The sequence below is a fragment of the Malaclemys terrapin genome, chromosome 1 (genome assembly GCF_027887155.1).
Source record: "Malaclemys terrapin pileata isolate rMalTer1 chromosome 1, rMalTer1.hap1, whole genome shotgun sequence".
In the NCBI taxonomy this organism is placed as follows: Eukaryota; Metazoa; Chordata; order Testudines; family Emydidae; genus Malaclemys; species Malaclemys terrapin.
In genome coordinates, this window is record NC_071505.1 from 1,176,345 (window position 1) to 1,192,101 (window position 15,757).

Below are 15,757 nucleotides of genomic sequence, written 5' to 3' on the forward strand. Positions count from 1 at the left end.
AAGCAGGTCAAGTCCATGTCTGTTTTTGTTCTTTTCTTGGTAATTATGAATATATTTGTTTTATTTCTGTGCTAAACCCTTAGTTGTAGGGACTTGTGGGGGGCAGTCAGGTTTGGAGGAGGGGAGGGGAGGGGTTGTTTCATAAGAGAGAGAAGCTGAGGGAAGGAGGTAGGAAGGAGAGAGAGGAGAGTAGTGGATACTGACCCCTACCATGTAACAGGGGTATTAACCTACAATAACCTTGATCCATCCCTGTGACTAGGGACAAGAGAGAAAGTTCTCTCTCTTACCAGCACTCCTGTGTGTTACATCCTTATTTACATGCTGCCAGAAGAAAACATGCTCTTCGGCAAAATTGGGAGCAAACGAACCACTGGAACCTCCCAGTCGGGAAAGGAGCCTGGCAGAAAACCGAAGGATGTGGTCGCAGCACTCCCAGATTCTCCTGGAGGCAAGTTACATTGCAAAGAAATCCGAGGGTGCAATCCTGCCTGGTTCAACAGGCAGCGAGAATCTACAGCGCATCCTCGTGGAGGCATGAAGAGGAGTGCAGATTGCTAGACCGAGCCATTCACATGTCAGAGACCCTGTGTTCCACCCCAGAGGGTCATGAGGGAAGGGCTCCTTTGCTTTACTAGGAACCAGCTACACAGCGAGACCGTTGGCCATTACGTTTCCGACCTGCGTAATACGCTAAGGCATGTGAATTTGAGCAATTAAATAGTGGACCAATTGGAGCCTGAGTTATTGTGGTTTAATAACTAGGTCAAAGCAAGGTTATTGCAAGAAGTGGACTTGCCTTTGCCAGAAACAGGAGATATTTACAGGACTAGTGAAAACTGCTTCCCACCGGAAAGTGGTAACAAGTAGAGAATGACCCACAGTATATCCAGGTACAAGGACAGAATACAGAGACCAGATTTGTTTGCAGTAAATGTGGAAGCAATCACAACACTTTGCTAAGGTATCCAGTATGCAGGGGGTGCAATACAAAGCATGCAGTGAAAGCAAAAAGGACAGGAGTACTTGTGGCACCTTAGAGACTAACAAATTTATTAGAGCATAAGCTTTCGTGGGCTACAGCCCACTTCTTCGGATGCATCTTTTTGCGGATACAGACTAACACGGCTGCTACTCTGAAAGCAGTGAAAGCAGCCATTTTATCGAAGTATATCTGACCCCGAATTGCAAAGAAACACAAAACAAGTTCATGAGCGTACAGCTGAAGGACAAAGCGATTATGATGATGATGATGGTGATGAAGAAGATGCAGCAGAAAACAGAATTGTTGGTTGGGTCCCATAAGATATTTACAAGGCAAGATTCTACAACTGATGGGGGTTGTTCAGCACTGGAAATAAATGAATGAAAAGTAAACTTCAAACTAGATCTTGGAGCTGAGTGCCACATAATCACAACAAGCTTTTACAGAAGTAATTGTGACCGCCCAATGTTAAAATAAAAAAATGAACTTCTTTCATTGAATGGACATGATATTAACCCACTTGGCAATGCCTCAGGGGAATGTTTCTATAAGGAGAGGTTCCACATGTTCCCATGCGGGCTTAGGTTGAAGAGCAGTATGCAAATACAGATGATCAAATGTGTATATAACTTGTCTGCAAAACAGGATGCCACAGATATCTAAGAATTTGTTGAGGTGTTTAATGGACTGGTATGCAATAAGGATATAATACACCATATTAGTGTAGATCCTAAAGTGCCACCAAAAATACATGTATGAAGTACCATTTGCACTGAGAAAATGTAAAAGCTGAATTTGAATGGATGGTAAAATAAGATATTGGAAGCGAATACAGGCACCAGCTGACTGGGTTAAGAGTATAATCACCATAATAAACCAAACAAGCCAAGGATGTGCATAGATCCAAAAGATTGGAATAAGGCCAGGTGAGATGCAGCACCATGAGGGTAGGCCACAGCTAGACATCAGAATGCAAGAGTATTTTCAGTTTTGAATGCAAGCCAAGACTTTTAGCAGGTCTGACTCGATAAAGGAAGTGCAGAACTCTGTGCCATCAACTCTCCTTTTGGTAGATATATGTTTAGATTACTTCCTTTTGGGGTGGCCTCACCACCTGAGGACACCAAAGCATCATGTCTCAGATCTCTGGGGATCTGGGTGGGGTGGAAGTACTTGCTGATTGGTTGATTTTGGTTTAAAAAAAGATCAGTAATACACTGAGAGACTATAAAGTTCTGCTCTGTGCCAAATAAAATCTATTTAAAGTGAAGAAAAACAAATACCGTATGGGGCTAAATCTGAGCACAACTGAGTAGGGATATAAGAGCCGCCGGACTGGGTCAGACCAAAGGTCCATCTAGCCCAGTGTCCTGTCTTCCCACAGTGGCCAGTGCCAGGTACTTCAGAGGGAATGAACAGAACAGGGAGTCATCAAGGGATCCATCCCTTGTCCACTTCCAGTCTCTGGCAGCCAGAGGCTAGGGACACTCAGAGCATGGGGTTACATCCCTGACTATCTTGGCTATGGACCTATGCTCCATGAGTACAAGCCAAGAAGGGTGAAGGCAGTTGTACAAATGGAAAGGCCCCCAAAACAGAGGTCATACAGAGATTCCTAGGCACGTTCACACATCTAAGCTAGTTCATCCCTAATACATCACAGTGAAGAACTCCATTCAGAATGCTGCTTGAGGACAGTACAGAATGGCCTGGGGATGCCTGGCAAGAGGAAAGTTTGGGGAAATTAAAAGCAAGTTGTCACAGAAGCACCAATATTTTGAGATTCAAGGTGGGTGAGGTAATACTTTTTATTGGACCAACTTCTTCTGATGAAAGAGACAAGCTTCCAAGCTACATGAAGCTCTTCTTCAGAGCTGAAGATCTTTGCTGATGCAAACTTAAATGGGTTTGGGACAATCCTGCAAAATGGTCACCCAGAGGTGGATGCTTTCAAACCACTGACACACACATGTTCACACTGAAAGAGAAATGCCAGCCATTGGTTCTGGTGTGAGCTGTTTTGTGAAAATGTGTATGGCTAGAAATTGTTCAAGATAGGATCAGGTCATAGGCAGCTGGGAAACACTGTAAAAATCATTGAGCAAAGCACCACCCAGATTCAGTAAGTGATCATAAAATGCAAAAATACTCATTAAATATGAAATACAGACCCAGAAAGGAGCTCCGTATAGCAGCCATGCTTTCAAGAGTGTCTGTAAATAGGGAAAGCAGAGAACTGCAAAAAGAGGAGCTGTGTTTCAGACATCTGAGGCATCTTTTCATAAGCCTAGAATTTGAGTTCTCTGGAACAACGGCTGTCCTGTTTGTACAATACCTAGGACAGCTCCAGGCACTACTATAATACCAGAGATAATGCACACAACATGCGGCTGGAAATGCTAAATGGAAATGCACCACCCCTGGGGAAGTTTAAGAGAAGAGATGTCGGATTCTCGCCTGGCATGAAGACAGCTATCAAAAATATGGTGTCTGAGTGTGAGTAGATACAAGGGATGAAGCAACACGTGATTCCCAATTATCCTGAGTCCAAGGCTGGCACAGATGTATTTGAATTAAACAGGAATAATACTTTGTATTAGTGAACTGCTACTCAGATTTGTGTGAATTCAGGTGTTTCGCAGCTCATCGAGTAGCAGTTTGTGCTGGTAATCACAGAGGTCTCGCCCACCATGGAATTCCAAGTGAGCTGGTAAGAGCTATTAGCCCACAGTTCAGAAGTGTCTTATTTCAGAAATTCTCTTTGATCTCTCAGTCCAAGCCCACCCTGGCAAGCCCATGCCATGCGCAGGCAAACATGTTAGTGGAAAAAATAGTACAAAGAACAACGAACTTGTTGATAAATAAAGAACGCTGGTGGTTTCCAGGGACCCACAATTAACACTTAGACTATCACAGCACACCTCATTGCTAGAGCTGACTATTAGAATTGCAGAAGGGTTTACAGAAGAGCTCTATAGGCCTGGAAAGTAGAACAGAAGAAGAAGAAGAAATGTTAGAGACTGTTAGATCCCAAGCCGTCTGCCCCAAGGTCATTTGTCCTAAGGGCCAGTCCTGCAGGATGGACAGACGACATCTAAATGAAACCAAAGAGGACACTGGCTCTACTTCCTGAAGACATTCATGATTTCAGAGAGAGTTAATATCTTTACAAGTTTGGCCCTTAGGCACTAGGAGTTTAGGTCCCCTTGACTTGACTGAGGATCCTAAGGCCCAGATCATCAAAGGTCATTAGGTGGCCTGCCACCTATGCAGCTAGGCCCCCAGGCTACGGGAAGGGACAGGCACCTAAGAAAGGGATCCTCGGAAGCCAGCAGGCTGCGTGGGGAGCCACCTAAGTTAGCCAGGAGGGAAATGCCAAGGAGAGTGGGCTTAGGCGCCTAAGCAGCTGACGGATGCTCCTGGCCGATGGACCAGAGAAGATACCTGCCTGTGCTCGGGCCCCTCAGCTGTGAACTCCCTCCTGGAGTCAAGCACGTGAGCCCAGGTCAGCTGCTCGGGCAGCCTATGCCCTATCAGCCGAAACCGCCTCTTCCATCTCTGTCTCCTCTCTCAAGCTTGGCCTGCCTTGCCCTGTGCCCCTAGCTGTCTGTGATGCAGGTTTGTGCACTGGTGGCCTGCATCCGGCCCTCTCCCTGCGGGGTCTGACAAGGGTTATGGCTTCGCCGTGCTCAGAACACTCCAGCAGGATCCGGCCCTGCTGGTGAGAGCGGCAGGATTGGGGTGAGTCAGGGCACCAAGCTGCTCATGCACCAGCACTCAGGCAGCTGATTGCTGGGAACGTAGGCGCCCAGGGGATTTAGGTGCCTACGGAGTTAAATGGAAGCTAAGCGGCAGGTTTGAAAATTTCAGTGGTGCCTAAATGGTGGATTTAGGCACCTAAAGAGGCAGAGAGGTGCCAAATAGCTTTGAGGACCAGGGCCCATGTGCCTAAGTCACTTCTGAAAATAGGACTTAATGCCTTAGACCATGCAACACTGAGCCGAGCAGGATCTAAATACCTTTAACATCTGGGCCCTAGTATGTCTGGCGCTGAGTTGCTGAGCTGTAAAGGGAGGTGCTAATGCTTCCCTGCCTCAGACGGCATTGGGAGGACAAATGCAGCACATCACATATGGCACTCAGTTACTGCGGGGCCAGGGGCCACGTCCCTAAGGCAGAGAGGGGTCCAAGCGCTCTTGGCTCTTGCAATCTAAGAAGGGAATGTGGCCGGTGGCAAGTCAGCCAAGGCTTTCTGGTTGTGGCATTGGCTAAATTCTGTGAAGGAAGGAGTTGTGTGGTGGGTTTGGCATGTGCTAGCCAAGCCTGGATTCCAGCAAGACAGTCCCAGATGGCAGTGATATTCTCTGTGAAGCAAGTAGGTAGAAGATATTCCTTGCAGCGCTGTGCTGGGTTCTGGAACAGAATGGAAACAGTCGTGTCAATAGAGCACGGTACAGTCGGCCATAGCCGAGTTGGGTACAGCACTGCAGCTGCTCTGGCTGAAAAGAAAGATCTTGTGGCCCCCTCTGTGGCTTTGGTGTAGGACTGTGGAATGTCCTTCTGTCTTTGCCTCTCCTTGTCTGCGAGCAGTTTTGCCACCAATGGCCAGTTCTGCTGTCTTACCATTTCCTCTGTTACAGGTTCTGAGAACCATGGTGACCTGGTGGGGAAGGTGGAAGGAAGGGACGTGCTGCATTAATCCCAGTGTCCTACCTGATTCTCCATAGCTGGACCTCTCAATTATCTGTCTTTCTGGGTTCTTATCTGAGGGCCCAGGGCATTGCTTTCTCTTAGGATTACTACAAGCTACTGGAGTGTGACCCATCACCGCTTGGCCACCTTCTCACTGAGAAGGGGCAGAGCTCTGTTTTTGCTTAGGAGAAGCTGGGGGTCTGTCTGTGCTAGTGGTTCTTGTATTGCCTGTGTCCATATCCAGAATAAAAATCAGATCACGTCTGTGACTGTCTCCACCCAGCAGTTCAGAGGCATTATCTACCTGGTGCTGAAGTCTAGACGATTCCACCACCATGCTGGTTGGTCTGGCTGTTAGGAATACCACAGTTATTTTTGTCTCTGCCGTCCCAGAGCAGTTGATGCATTTCCAGGAGTATTGTTCCTGGTGGGGCTTTTCCTGGGTTTGATGTCGGACTGGAATACTATGCCTATTCCTCCTCCGGATTCTCCTTTCCCTGTTCCATACTTCTGGGATTATAATGGAGGGAGTATCTTTGGGAGGAGGTGGGCCAGCCTGGGGCCTGTGGTATCATGAAGCCACACCTCAGGCATGCAGGCAAGGTCTAAGTTTTTCTTTTGAGAGCTGATTCTCCTGAGGTATCTGGAGATAGTCTTCCCCCTTTGGCCTTTTCTGGTCTCTTGAGGACTTGTCCACTTTGACCAAGGCTCATTACCCTATTGGGCCTTTTATACCTTGCCTAAGTGGCCCACCTGACATCAGCTTTCTTATGCCCTTCCTTGTAATGGACTTCCTACTAAGAAGTTACTGTGCAGACCTGCTGTATCTTAATCTACCCTCCCCTAGCCTGGCAAAGGGATACAACTACTGCTTCTCAGAGAAACGTGTCCTCTGCTTTGAGCCAGAGCACGAGCCATCTGAGTCAGATGAAAAGGGGGAGTGGAGAAACCTGGCCCCAGGCCCAGACCAGTGTTCTTTGTCTTCAGTGACCACTGCCTTCTCTTCTCCTACACATGACTGTGAACAGCTTCAGAAGTTGCTGGTTTGTCTGACAGAAGCACCTCAATTTGCATGTTGGGCATCAGGGAAAGATCCCACAAAGACAGATGGACGTTTCTATTCCCTATCAGAAATGGAGGCCTGGAACCAGCTGGGGATATTTGGAGCACGTGTGCCCATAATACAGCAAAAAGGCTACTAACTGGTAGTTCAGGATGCAGAAGGTAAGGGATCAGACCCAGGGACAAAATTGCACAGCTGTCAGTAAAGGTGTATGCTCAGCATGGAAGTTCTTGTTGTTGGCTTATTTGTTTTCTATAATAGGTAATATAAACAAATGAAATAAAGTAAAACGATTTGGTTGGCGCCCGTGTTTTGGCATCACAGTAGATATGGGCCATGGAAGATCAGAATGAGGTGAGGGGAGCATCACAGCGCACTAGCTCAAGGAGGGCAGTGCAGAAAGGCATGAAGCAGGCTGTGGGGACGTGGACACCTGGGGCATCAGACCTGGCATCATCGACAGAGTGTGCAGGGCCATGCGATGAGGAACGAGGTCCGATAAATAGATGGGGTGCAGTTCTGCAGGGCTTAGAAGGCAGCACGATGGAGCTGTGTTGGAATGGTGGGTGGGGACAGAATGGAGAAAGTGTCTTGTCTCCCACCCTCCTTCCCCGTCCCTTTTCAGGGTCATTCTAAGCCCTGGGCACTTTCTCTCTAGCATGGAAGCAACAGAGGAGGTTCCTGAGCAGTTTGAAGGGGATACATGTCATCCCTGGTACTTTTAGTAGCCTTGTGGTGAAGGCACTTGGCCGGGCACTCAGGAGAGCTGAGCTCAAGTCCCAGCTCTTCCGCCAACTCCCTGAGTGACCTGGGGCAAATCGCTGACTCCTGCTGGGCCTCTCTCCCCATCTGGGCCATGGAGTTAATGAGGTTTGAAAAATGAAATGAGACATCAGCACAGGAGATGGAAATAAAATGTAGAGGTGGGTGGGGGTTAAAAGGAATAGAAACAGGTGTTTAAAATACAAATGAAACAAAAATGAGAGGGCATGGGGTGAACACTCCTGGGGCTCGTCTGCATAGAGAGTTAGTGCCTGGCAAGTTGGGGTATTAATCAGTAGCTCTCTAGCCTTTGGGGTCACTGGAGCACAGTGAAGTGCCTGCCCAGCGCAGTACGCAGCTGCCTTAGAAAAGCAGACTGGATGTGTGGGTGCATTAAAGAACAGGATACAAAATAATAGAGAAAGTAACTGACATGCCAGGCTGTGGCACGCACTCATCTTCAGTGCTCGCTTGAGATTGGGCTCATGTTGAGGATGTTCTAGCTGAGGCTGAGAAGAGCCAGGAAGGCAAACGATGACTTGAGGTGGTAAGGTGGGTTGGGGTAGGAGGGGCCAGATTCACAGGGGAAACCAGGAAGAGTCTAAACTGGTGTAACCCACATCTTCTTTCGGCCCCTCAATGTACACGTTACATCCATTTCTTCTCCCCCAGACTGCCTTTTGCCACCCCAGGCTCTGATACCGTCTACTGAGTGGTACCTTAGCCGGAAACCGGTCTCACTAGGTATTCCTGGAGTAAGTTACCCTAGTAACAGTAGAGTAGTGAGAGAGACATTGGTCTGTAGTTACGTACCTATTTACCAGCACAGAATTTAGATCCCTCGGACACAGTCCCCTGAGTTTCAATGTGTGTAATTCACTCCCAGAGGGGGGAGGGGGAGAAGCAGCTCAATGGGGGGGGGGGGTGAATGTTACATTGTAGCAGGCCACCCCTGGGTATAATGAGCCCCCACCTTCTTCTGGCTGCTCTAAGTGAAGCCCCCATGCACACTGGTAATTGGCAACTACGTCCAAGGCGTCTGTGTCTAATTACAGCATCTCTGGATTTGGCCCTGGGATTATTTACCCTGGCCAGGGAGGAGGTGGCAAGGCCTGACGGGGGGATTTATAATAAATTGATGAAGGACGTAGTGAGAACCAGTCACTGCCTGCTCTGCACCCTGTCTCGTCATACAAGGGAGCAAGCTGTGGAATTAGTGGCTAGTCATGTAGCATGAAGATGAGGAGAGTCTCTTCAAAACTAGAATCCTCCCCTAGGGCACCTGACATCCAGCTTGCAGAACCCAGGGAAAGACTGAATTCTCAGCAGGGCCCATCTCCCTTTGTTCTGGGATTCTGACTTTGCTGTTCTTCTGGTTTCCTAGGTGAAGATGAAAAACTTGCTGCTTCTTTGATGGATGGGAAATTTCCTCGGAGCACGTCAATGCAAGACACCGTCAGGGAAGGGCACGGAATCCCACCCCCACCTCAGACGGCTCCACCCCCTCCTCCGTCTCCATATTACTTTGACACAGGCCCTCCCCCATCCTTCTCCCCACCTCCACCTCCGGGAAGGGTTTATGATACCATAAGATCGAGCTTTAAGCCAAGCCTGGAGGCCAAACTCCATGGCCTCCCCCAGGTTATCAGTGCAGCTGAGATGTATGACCAGGCAAGGACTTCTATCCCGTATCCTGAAAGGCAAAAGAGAGCCCGATCCATGATAATCCTGCAGGATTCCTCTCATCTTCCTGTAGAGCCAACAGAGATCCCCCGGCCTGGCCCTTCCGCCACGCCCCCGGAGAAGCTGAAAAGGAAAGGGCGAGTGATTGATAACCCTTACGCCAACATGGGCCAGTTCAACGTTAGCCTGTTTGCTCCCACCAAGCCCCAGAGGAAGAAGAGCCCTTTAGTGAAGCAGCTGCAAGTAGAGGACGCTCAGGAAAGAGCAGCTTTATCCATCGCAGGAGGCTTTACGCGGGAGCCCTCTCCCACGCGCCGGAGCCATCGCATGAGTGGCATAGAGTATCAGCACCACGCTGGCATCGCTCAGGTCGACCCCTCGAGCATCCCCTTTGCCACTGCCATCGCTGGAGTCATGAAGGACAGAGAGCGTCGTCTTGATGAGAGGCGGAAATCCACTGTCTTCCTCTCGGTTGGGGCCATTGAAGGGAGCCCCCCCAGCATTGACATGCCATCCCTGCAGCAGTCCAGGTCTATTGATGAGCGGTTGCTAGGAAGCCGAGATGTGCTGCTGCCTTCACCTGTCTCAGCTTTAAAGCCATTAATTAGCAGCTCATCCTCAACATTCATCCACCCCCTAACAGGAAAGCCCCTAGATCCAAACTCACCACTGGCGCTTGCACTGGCCGCAAGGGAGCGGGCCCTGTCTACTCAAGTCCCATCCAGGTCGCCCACCCCAATCCACAGCCCAGATTCAGACCGAGCAGCACCCCTGTTTGTGGATGTCCAAACCAAAGAACCAGAAAGGGGGGAGCTAGAGGGCCTAGTGTCACCTGCATATTCGCCTGGAGCCAAAGGGGCAGTAGGAGCAGTTCCTGGGACTTTGGCCCCTACGAAAAGCCACTGGGGGACTCCAACAACACTGAGAAAAGAGACTGAGACAAGAGCAGAAACACCTGTGAAAGAAGAGAAAAAACACGAAGACAAGAAATCTATGATCATTAGTATTATGGACACATCACAGCAGAAGACAGCCGGCCTCATCATGGTCCATGCAACAAGTAATGGCCAAGAGGAGATAGGACTTGAGATGAAAGAGGAGAAACCCGATGTTCCTGAAGCAAGTGTGGAGCCGGCAGAGCTGCCCAAAGCGGAGACTGAGCCCAGCCCTGTGGGAAAGTCTCCGGTTAGCCCAGCATCTGACAAGACACTTGGTCAAGGAAGTTCAGAGGAGGAAGTGGAGCCCTACACAGTTACCCTCCCACCAGCTCAGCTGTCTTCAAGTGATGAAGAGACCAGGGAGGAACTGGCCAAGATTGGGCTGGTGCCTCCACCAGATGAGTTTGCAAATGGGGTACTAGTCACCACCCCTGGCACACCAATCAGCCAACTGGCTAAGCCTAGCACGCCATCCATACCAGCGGCAGCAGTAGCACCTTCTACCACTGGTGGAACACCCTCAGGGAAGCCCTCTGATGCCCCCGTAGCCCCAGAGTCTGCTGCAGACTCAGGAGTAGAAGAGGTGGACACCAGAAGTTCAAGTGACCATCACCTGGAGACCACAAGCACCATCTCTACAGTCTCCAGTATGTCTACATTGTCCTCTGAAAGCGGGGAGCCTACTGACACATACACTTCCTTTGCGGATGGACAAACTTTTATACTCGAGAAGCCACCAGTGCCTCCAAAGCCAAAACTCAAGTCCCAGCTCAGCAAGGGGCCAGTTACTTTCAGGGACCCACTTTTGAAGCAGTCTTCGGACAGTGAGCTCATCTCCCAGCAACATGCGGCTACTCTGGCTTCAGCCAGTGTTGGTCGGCCACGCTACCTCTTTCAGAGAAGATCCAAGCTATGGGGGGACCCCATGGAGAGCAGGCCAGTCCATGGGGCTGAGGATGACAAACCAACTGTGATCAGTGAGCTAAGTTCCCGGTTACAACAGCTGAATAAGGATACACGATCACTGGGGGAGGAACCTACCGGGCCCCCTTTAGATCCTGGGAAGAAGTCACCTGTGATCGCAGCACGGTAAGACTTATGCTGGTCAGGGGAGGGGATTGGTGCAGAGTTTAGGCACTCCAGGAAGATAGGGAAAATCATCAGCAATGGTGGCCTATAAATATGCTGCATAATCACAAGATGCATTTTGAGGAACATTTCAGAGATGTCAGGATTCCTCAGCTGCATAGAGGAGAGAAAAGCTGAGACAGACGTCCTAGAAATTGTCATGTTTGGTTTTGGGGCGTCTCCTTAATCCTGCCCACAAACACGGACCTTTCTCACTGTCTCCTTTCCTCTTCAAATTGCCTTTCTGTTGTTTCATGTTGCTTCTCTCTATGTCTTGATTCTGTTGTTAAATTGCTGTATTTGGTTGTGGGTTCCTCTTTTTAGTGTTTTCTCCTGAACAGTTAATAATTATTTGCATTTCTCTAGTGCCTTTTGTCCCAAAGGATCCCAAATGCTCTCAGACTAAGAACGTAGGAATTGTGTAACCCATCAGTGAAAACAAGCCACCTCTGAGGTGGGATGGGGCAGCCTTTGAACAGGCCACAGGAACATTACACACTACCTCTAGAACATGAAATGCAAATTAATCCCGAATCCAATTGAAACTGCAGAGGCAATTTAGGCTGGCTGAAAGTTGGCAGGAAAAATGCCATGTGAGTGGTCAGGGCCTCAGTTTTACATCGCATCTGTCAACATTCATAGATTCAGGACTGGAAGGGACCTCGAGAGGTCATCGAGTCCAGTCCCCTGCCCGCATCCACCATCAATAACGCGGATCTCCCTAGCACCATGATGCAGTCACCCATGCTCCTCCCTGCCACACAGCCCCTCCTGTCACCACCCTGGGGCTTTGAGACTGTCACTGACTCAGAGGGGAGAACGCCCCCACTGCGGCATCCACACCACTGCCCACACTGCCCTATGTTTTCCTCTTCAGGTCTCTCATTCAAGTACAGATCTGGCCAGAAACTGTAACTTGTGAGCTCAGACAAGATTGCAGCCCCAGAAGATAGGGTTAAGAAGCCCATAGAAGCTTCTTTCTCAGTCCCAGCCATATTAGATTCCTTCATCCCCGCGATGCCCAGGAGACACCAGCTCCCACCCACACGTCAGTGACCTCCCTACTCCCTCAGTGGTATAAACCTCTCCCCATTCCTCACAGGCCTCAAGGGTCACCAGCCCCCCTCCAGCCCCTGCCCACGCAGTTTCCCTCTAACCCCAGAGATTCCCAGGGACACAAGCCTCCCACAGCCCCGCCTCTTCCCTCAAGGGCCCTTAGCAGTGTCAGCCTCCCCATTCCCTGAGTTCTGCCCACACACCCTTCCTGGTCTGCAAGTGACCCTGGCTGCCCATAGCCTCCCTGTGCGCCTGCCCTGCTCACCTCCCTCCCATGGGCCCAAGCCTGGATTTCGAGCTCAGACTTGGATTGTGCTGGCGGAGCTGTAGAGGGAAGGCCACGTCAGCCTCTCCCCATCCAGCAGGTTAAATATCTCAGTATGCTGTGCTGAGGGCTCTGAGCATGACCAGTGCCTCTTCTCCCCCCTTCTGCTCCCCCACCTCGGATTCCAAGGGACACCAGCCTTCCTCAGTCTTTCACAGCCTGAGAGACAACAGCTTTCCCAGCTCCACATGCCCCTCGGATATACCAACACCAGATAAACACCCTGCGACCTCCATTGCTCCCTGAGTGACAGCCTCTCTCCATCCCCCATATTCCCTGAAAAACACCATCCCCTTTCTGCCAGAGGGACCCTCGCCCGTCACGTTCCTCCTCTGTCTCACAAAGGCACTGAGATACCAGCTCATCCTCTGCCGCCCACGGGCCTTAAATGGCTGCAGCCTGCCTCTCCACTATACCTGCCACCAGAGACACCAGTTCCCCCCTGCCCCAGCTCTGTCCATCCCCACGTATTCTGGGACACCAGACTCTTCTGTCCGTCATGCTTCAAGAGATGCTGGCCTCCCACTGCCTCCCATGCTCCTTGACAGACATCCTCCCAGATCCCAGCCCTTTTCCCAGAGAGCCCCCTCACTGTGCTCCATGAATCAGTTCCTGCACTGCATTCTTCTGTTCCCCACGGCCCCTCAAAGTCCTGTGCCCTGCCGGAGAGCCACCAGCAACCCACCCCCTCTCCCACTGTCACAGGGGGGTGCTGCTCCTTCCCCAGGCGTTTAGCGTCTTTTGCTGGTCTTGTAGAGTTAAATGTTTCTCATTCACTTTTTATGAAAGTTGTGGCCTTTCCTCTCTGAAATTTGGTGCACTTGGTGGGTGTCCAAGAACTGGAAATATTTCCCAGGAAGTCAGCTGTAAATAGGATATTCTAGAGTGATGTGAGGTGCTCTCTTCCATTGTGCTAATTCCCTCTCTTTTATTCAACTCCTGTCAGTTCAGAAATTAACGTAGAGAATAATTTACAAATGCAGCCCACTTCCGCACACTTTCCAGTCCCTGTGCTTGATTTTAAGAGCGAAATTACCACCTGAAGCTTCCACAACACACTGCCCTTAAATCCCTCCAGTGCTGTGATGAAGGACAAGAGAAGCAGGACCAGCTAAATCTGCTGCTGCCACCACCAGTGACGGCCCTTGAATGCTCCTGATTGCTGAAAAATAGTGAGGTCCCACCTGCCAGAGATGACCCTAAATCCACAGTTGCTGCTACTGCTGCCAGAAACGGCCTTTGGACCCTGCAGTGCTGCATAAGGGGTGAAGATGCTGCTGCCAAAGCCTCTCCTGCAGCTGCTGGTGCTGTCGTCCTTGAGCTCGTCCTTGCTTCAGGAGGACAGTGAGGGCCCTTTGCCAGGGGCCAAACTGAAGCCATGTCTCCAGGAGTTGCCCAGGAATCTCCCTGTGGTTAGAGAAAGACAGTGCGGTCGCTGCTCCCAGAAGCCGCCCCAGCACAGCTGCTGCTATTTCCAGAGATTCTCCTTAGACGAGAGCCCGGGGGGAGCTGGAAGAACGGCTGAGTAAGCGGACCTGGTGGTGCACAGTTTTGTTTGTTCCTGATCCCATTAATTTCTGACTATACAACAAGCAGGCCCTGGTACATTTCTCTTCCAGAGGTTTATAGAGTTTCTGGCCAGGTTGCTCCAAGGATAAAAGACAGAAACTGGGTTCTCTGACTGTGTCTCCTTGGAAGACAGTCTCCCCCAGGAGGATGTTTGATGAGAGTCACTGAAAAAGAGGTCAGGAGACACTGATGACGAAGAGAACCCAAGGTCAGAGTTAAGGCAAGGCAAGGTCATCAGTGAGAATATTCCTTCTCTCCTCCCTGTTCTTAGGCCAGTGCTGAATAGGGTGAGGAAGGCTGTGCTCAGCCTGTATGTCGCGTGCTCTGTGCACAGATGAAGATTTTGAACAATAGTGGCAAAACGGCAGCACGTCCCCGTCCCCAGAGGCAGCACACAGCCTGCAGTACCGTGCTCAGAACGGCACCATAGAGTCTGGCAGGGGATCCTGGCAGAGCCGTGCGGCAGCTTCCAGTCATGGAGTCTCACTGGCATGTGTGGCACCCAGACTTTGCTCAACCCTCAACCACACTGGCAATTGCAAGGAGCCCCTGGAGCTTAACAAGCACAGGATAAAGTTCGAGGCAGACACCTTCATCTTTAATGTGGATGTGGCCCTAGGAGATGGCAGGTCCCAACATCCAGTGTTCTGAGCAGCAAGGAAACATGCCAGTACCATGAAATAGCTGTGAGGTGAGCTAACTTCTGAGTTACCTTGTGATAGCTCCTAAGGCAACGTGAGCCGTCATACGGTAGCTCCACTGGAGTGCCAGCCTTACATTGGCTCACGGAAGGCTTATGAGGAGCTTGCAGTTGAAGGACGCTCTCTGGACACTGCAGTGGAATCACTGTGTGACATGCATTATCACAAGACAACTCCAAAGTTAACTCCTGATCCCTGAGTTCCTTGATCAGTGAGCAGTAGGCCTAGTGAGTCATAGCGAGCTGTGAAAAGGCAGCTGGAGACCTACATCCTAGCACCAGAGGCTGAAAGCATAGCCCTACAGGGCGAACCTCACCTGTTACATGTATAACATTAAAACATATGTTTAAAATGGCATTCTCGTTTAATGTCCTTGTGTCATGTGACTCTGGCCGTGGCCATCCAGTCTCATCAGGGTTGTGCCATTTCTCATTGCGTGTAGTGAACCTGGACCTAAACCTCCCACCTCTGCTGATCAGCTGTGTTGTGACAGTGGTCATCTGGACCTCAAGGCATATCTGTGAACAAGTGTTCGACTCAAGCCAGGATTGTTCAATAGTGTCAACACAGTTTCAATTTTACGCGCCCGCGAATTCAGCAGAGAATCCAGGTTAGAGGGTTCTCTGCACAGGGTTTGGTTCTTATGTCTAAGCAACAACAGAACGTGCCAGATGTATCATTTGAAGCAATTTTTTAGATGCAAAACTGAGTTTTTCAGGTGCTGTTCTGGAAACCCACAACTCTTTATATTTCTACAGATCTGAAAGAGAGAGAGAAGAAAAATAAGCCCTTTAGGCATTTAGCTCCTAGGGTAAAGCTACCTATTTCTATATAAACTCATCAATTAATTCTGTT

General features: G+C 49.8%; 1 protein-coding gene across 6 annotated transcripts in view; it reads left to right on the forward strand.

The window, feature by feature from the left end:
• Window positions 1-15,757, forward strand: part of SHANK3 (SH3 and multiple ankyrin repeat domains 3) — a 650,584-nt gene that overhangs the window by 609,625 nt on the left and 25,202 nt on the right. For 4 of the 6 annotated variants that reach the window (XM_054034834.1, XM_054034750.1, XM_054034917.1 and 1 more), the window contains one exon: window positions 8,887-11,212. In XM_054034834.1, the coding sequence (XP_053890809.1) occupies window positions 8,887-11,212 (2,326 nt within the window). Of the gene's footprint in view, window positions 1-8,886; window positions 11,213-13,657; window positions 15,260-15,757 lie in introns of those variants that run through there. The other 2 variants (XM_054035089.1, XM_054035169.1) reach the window with 2 other exon arrangements.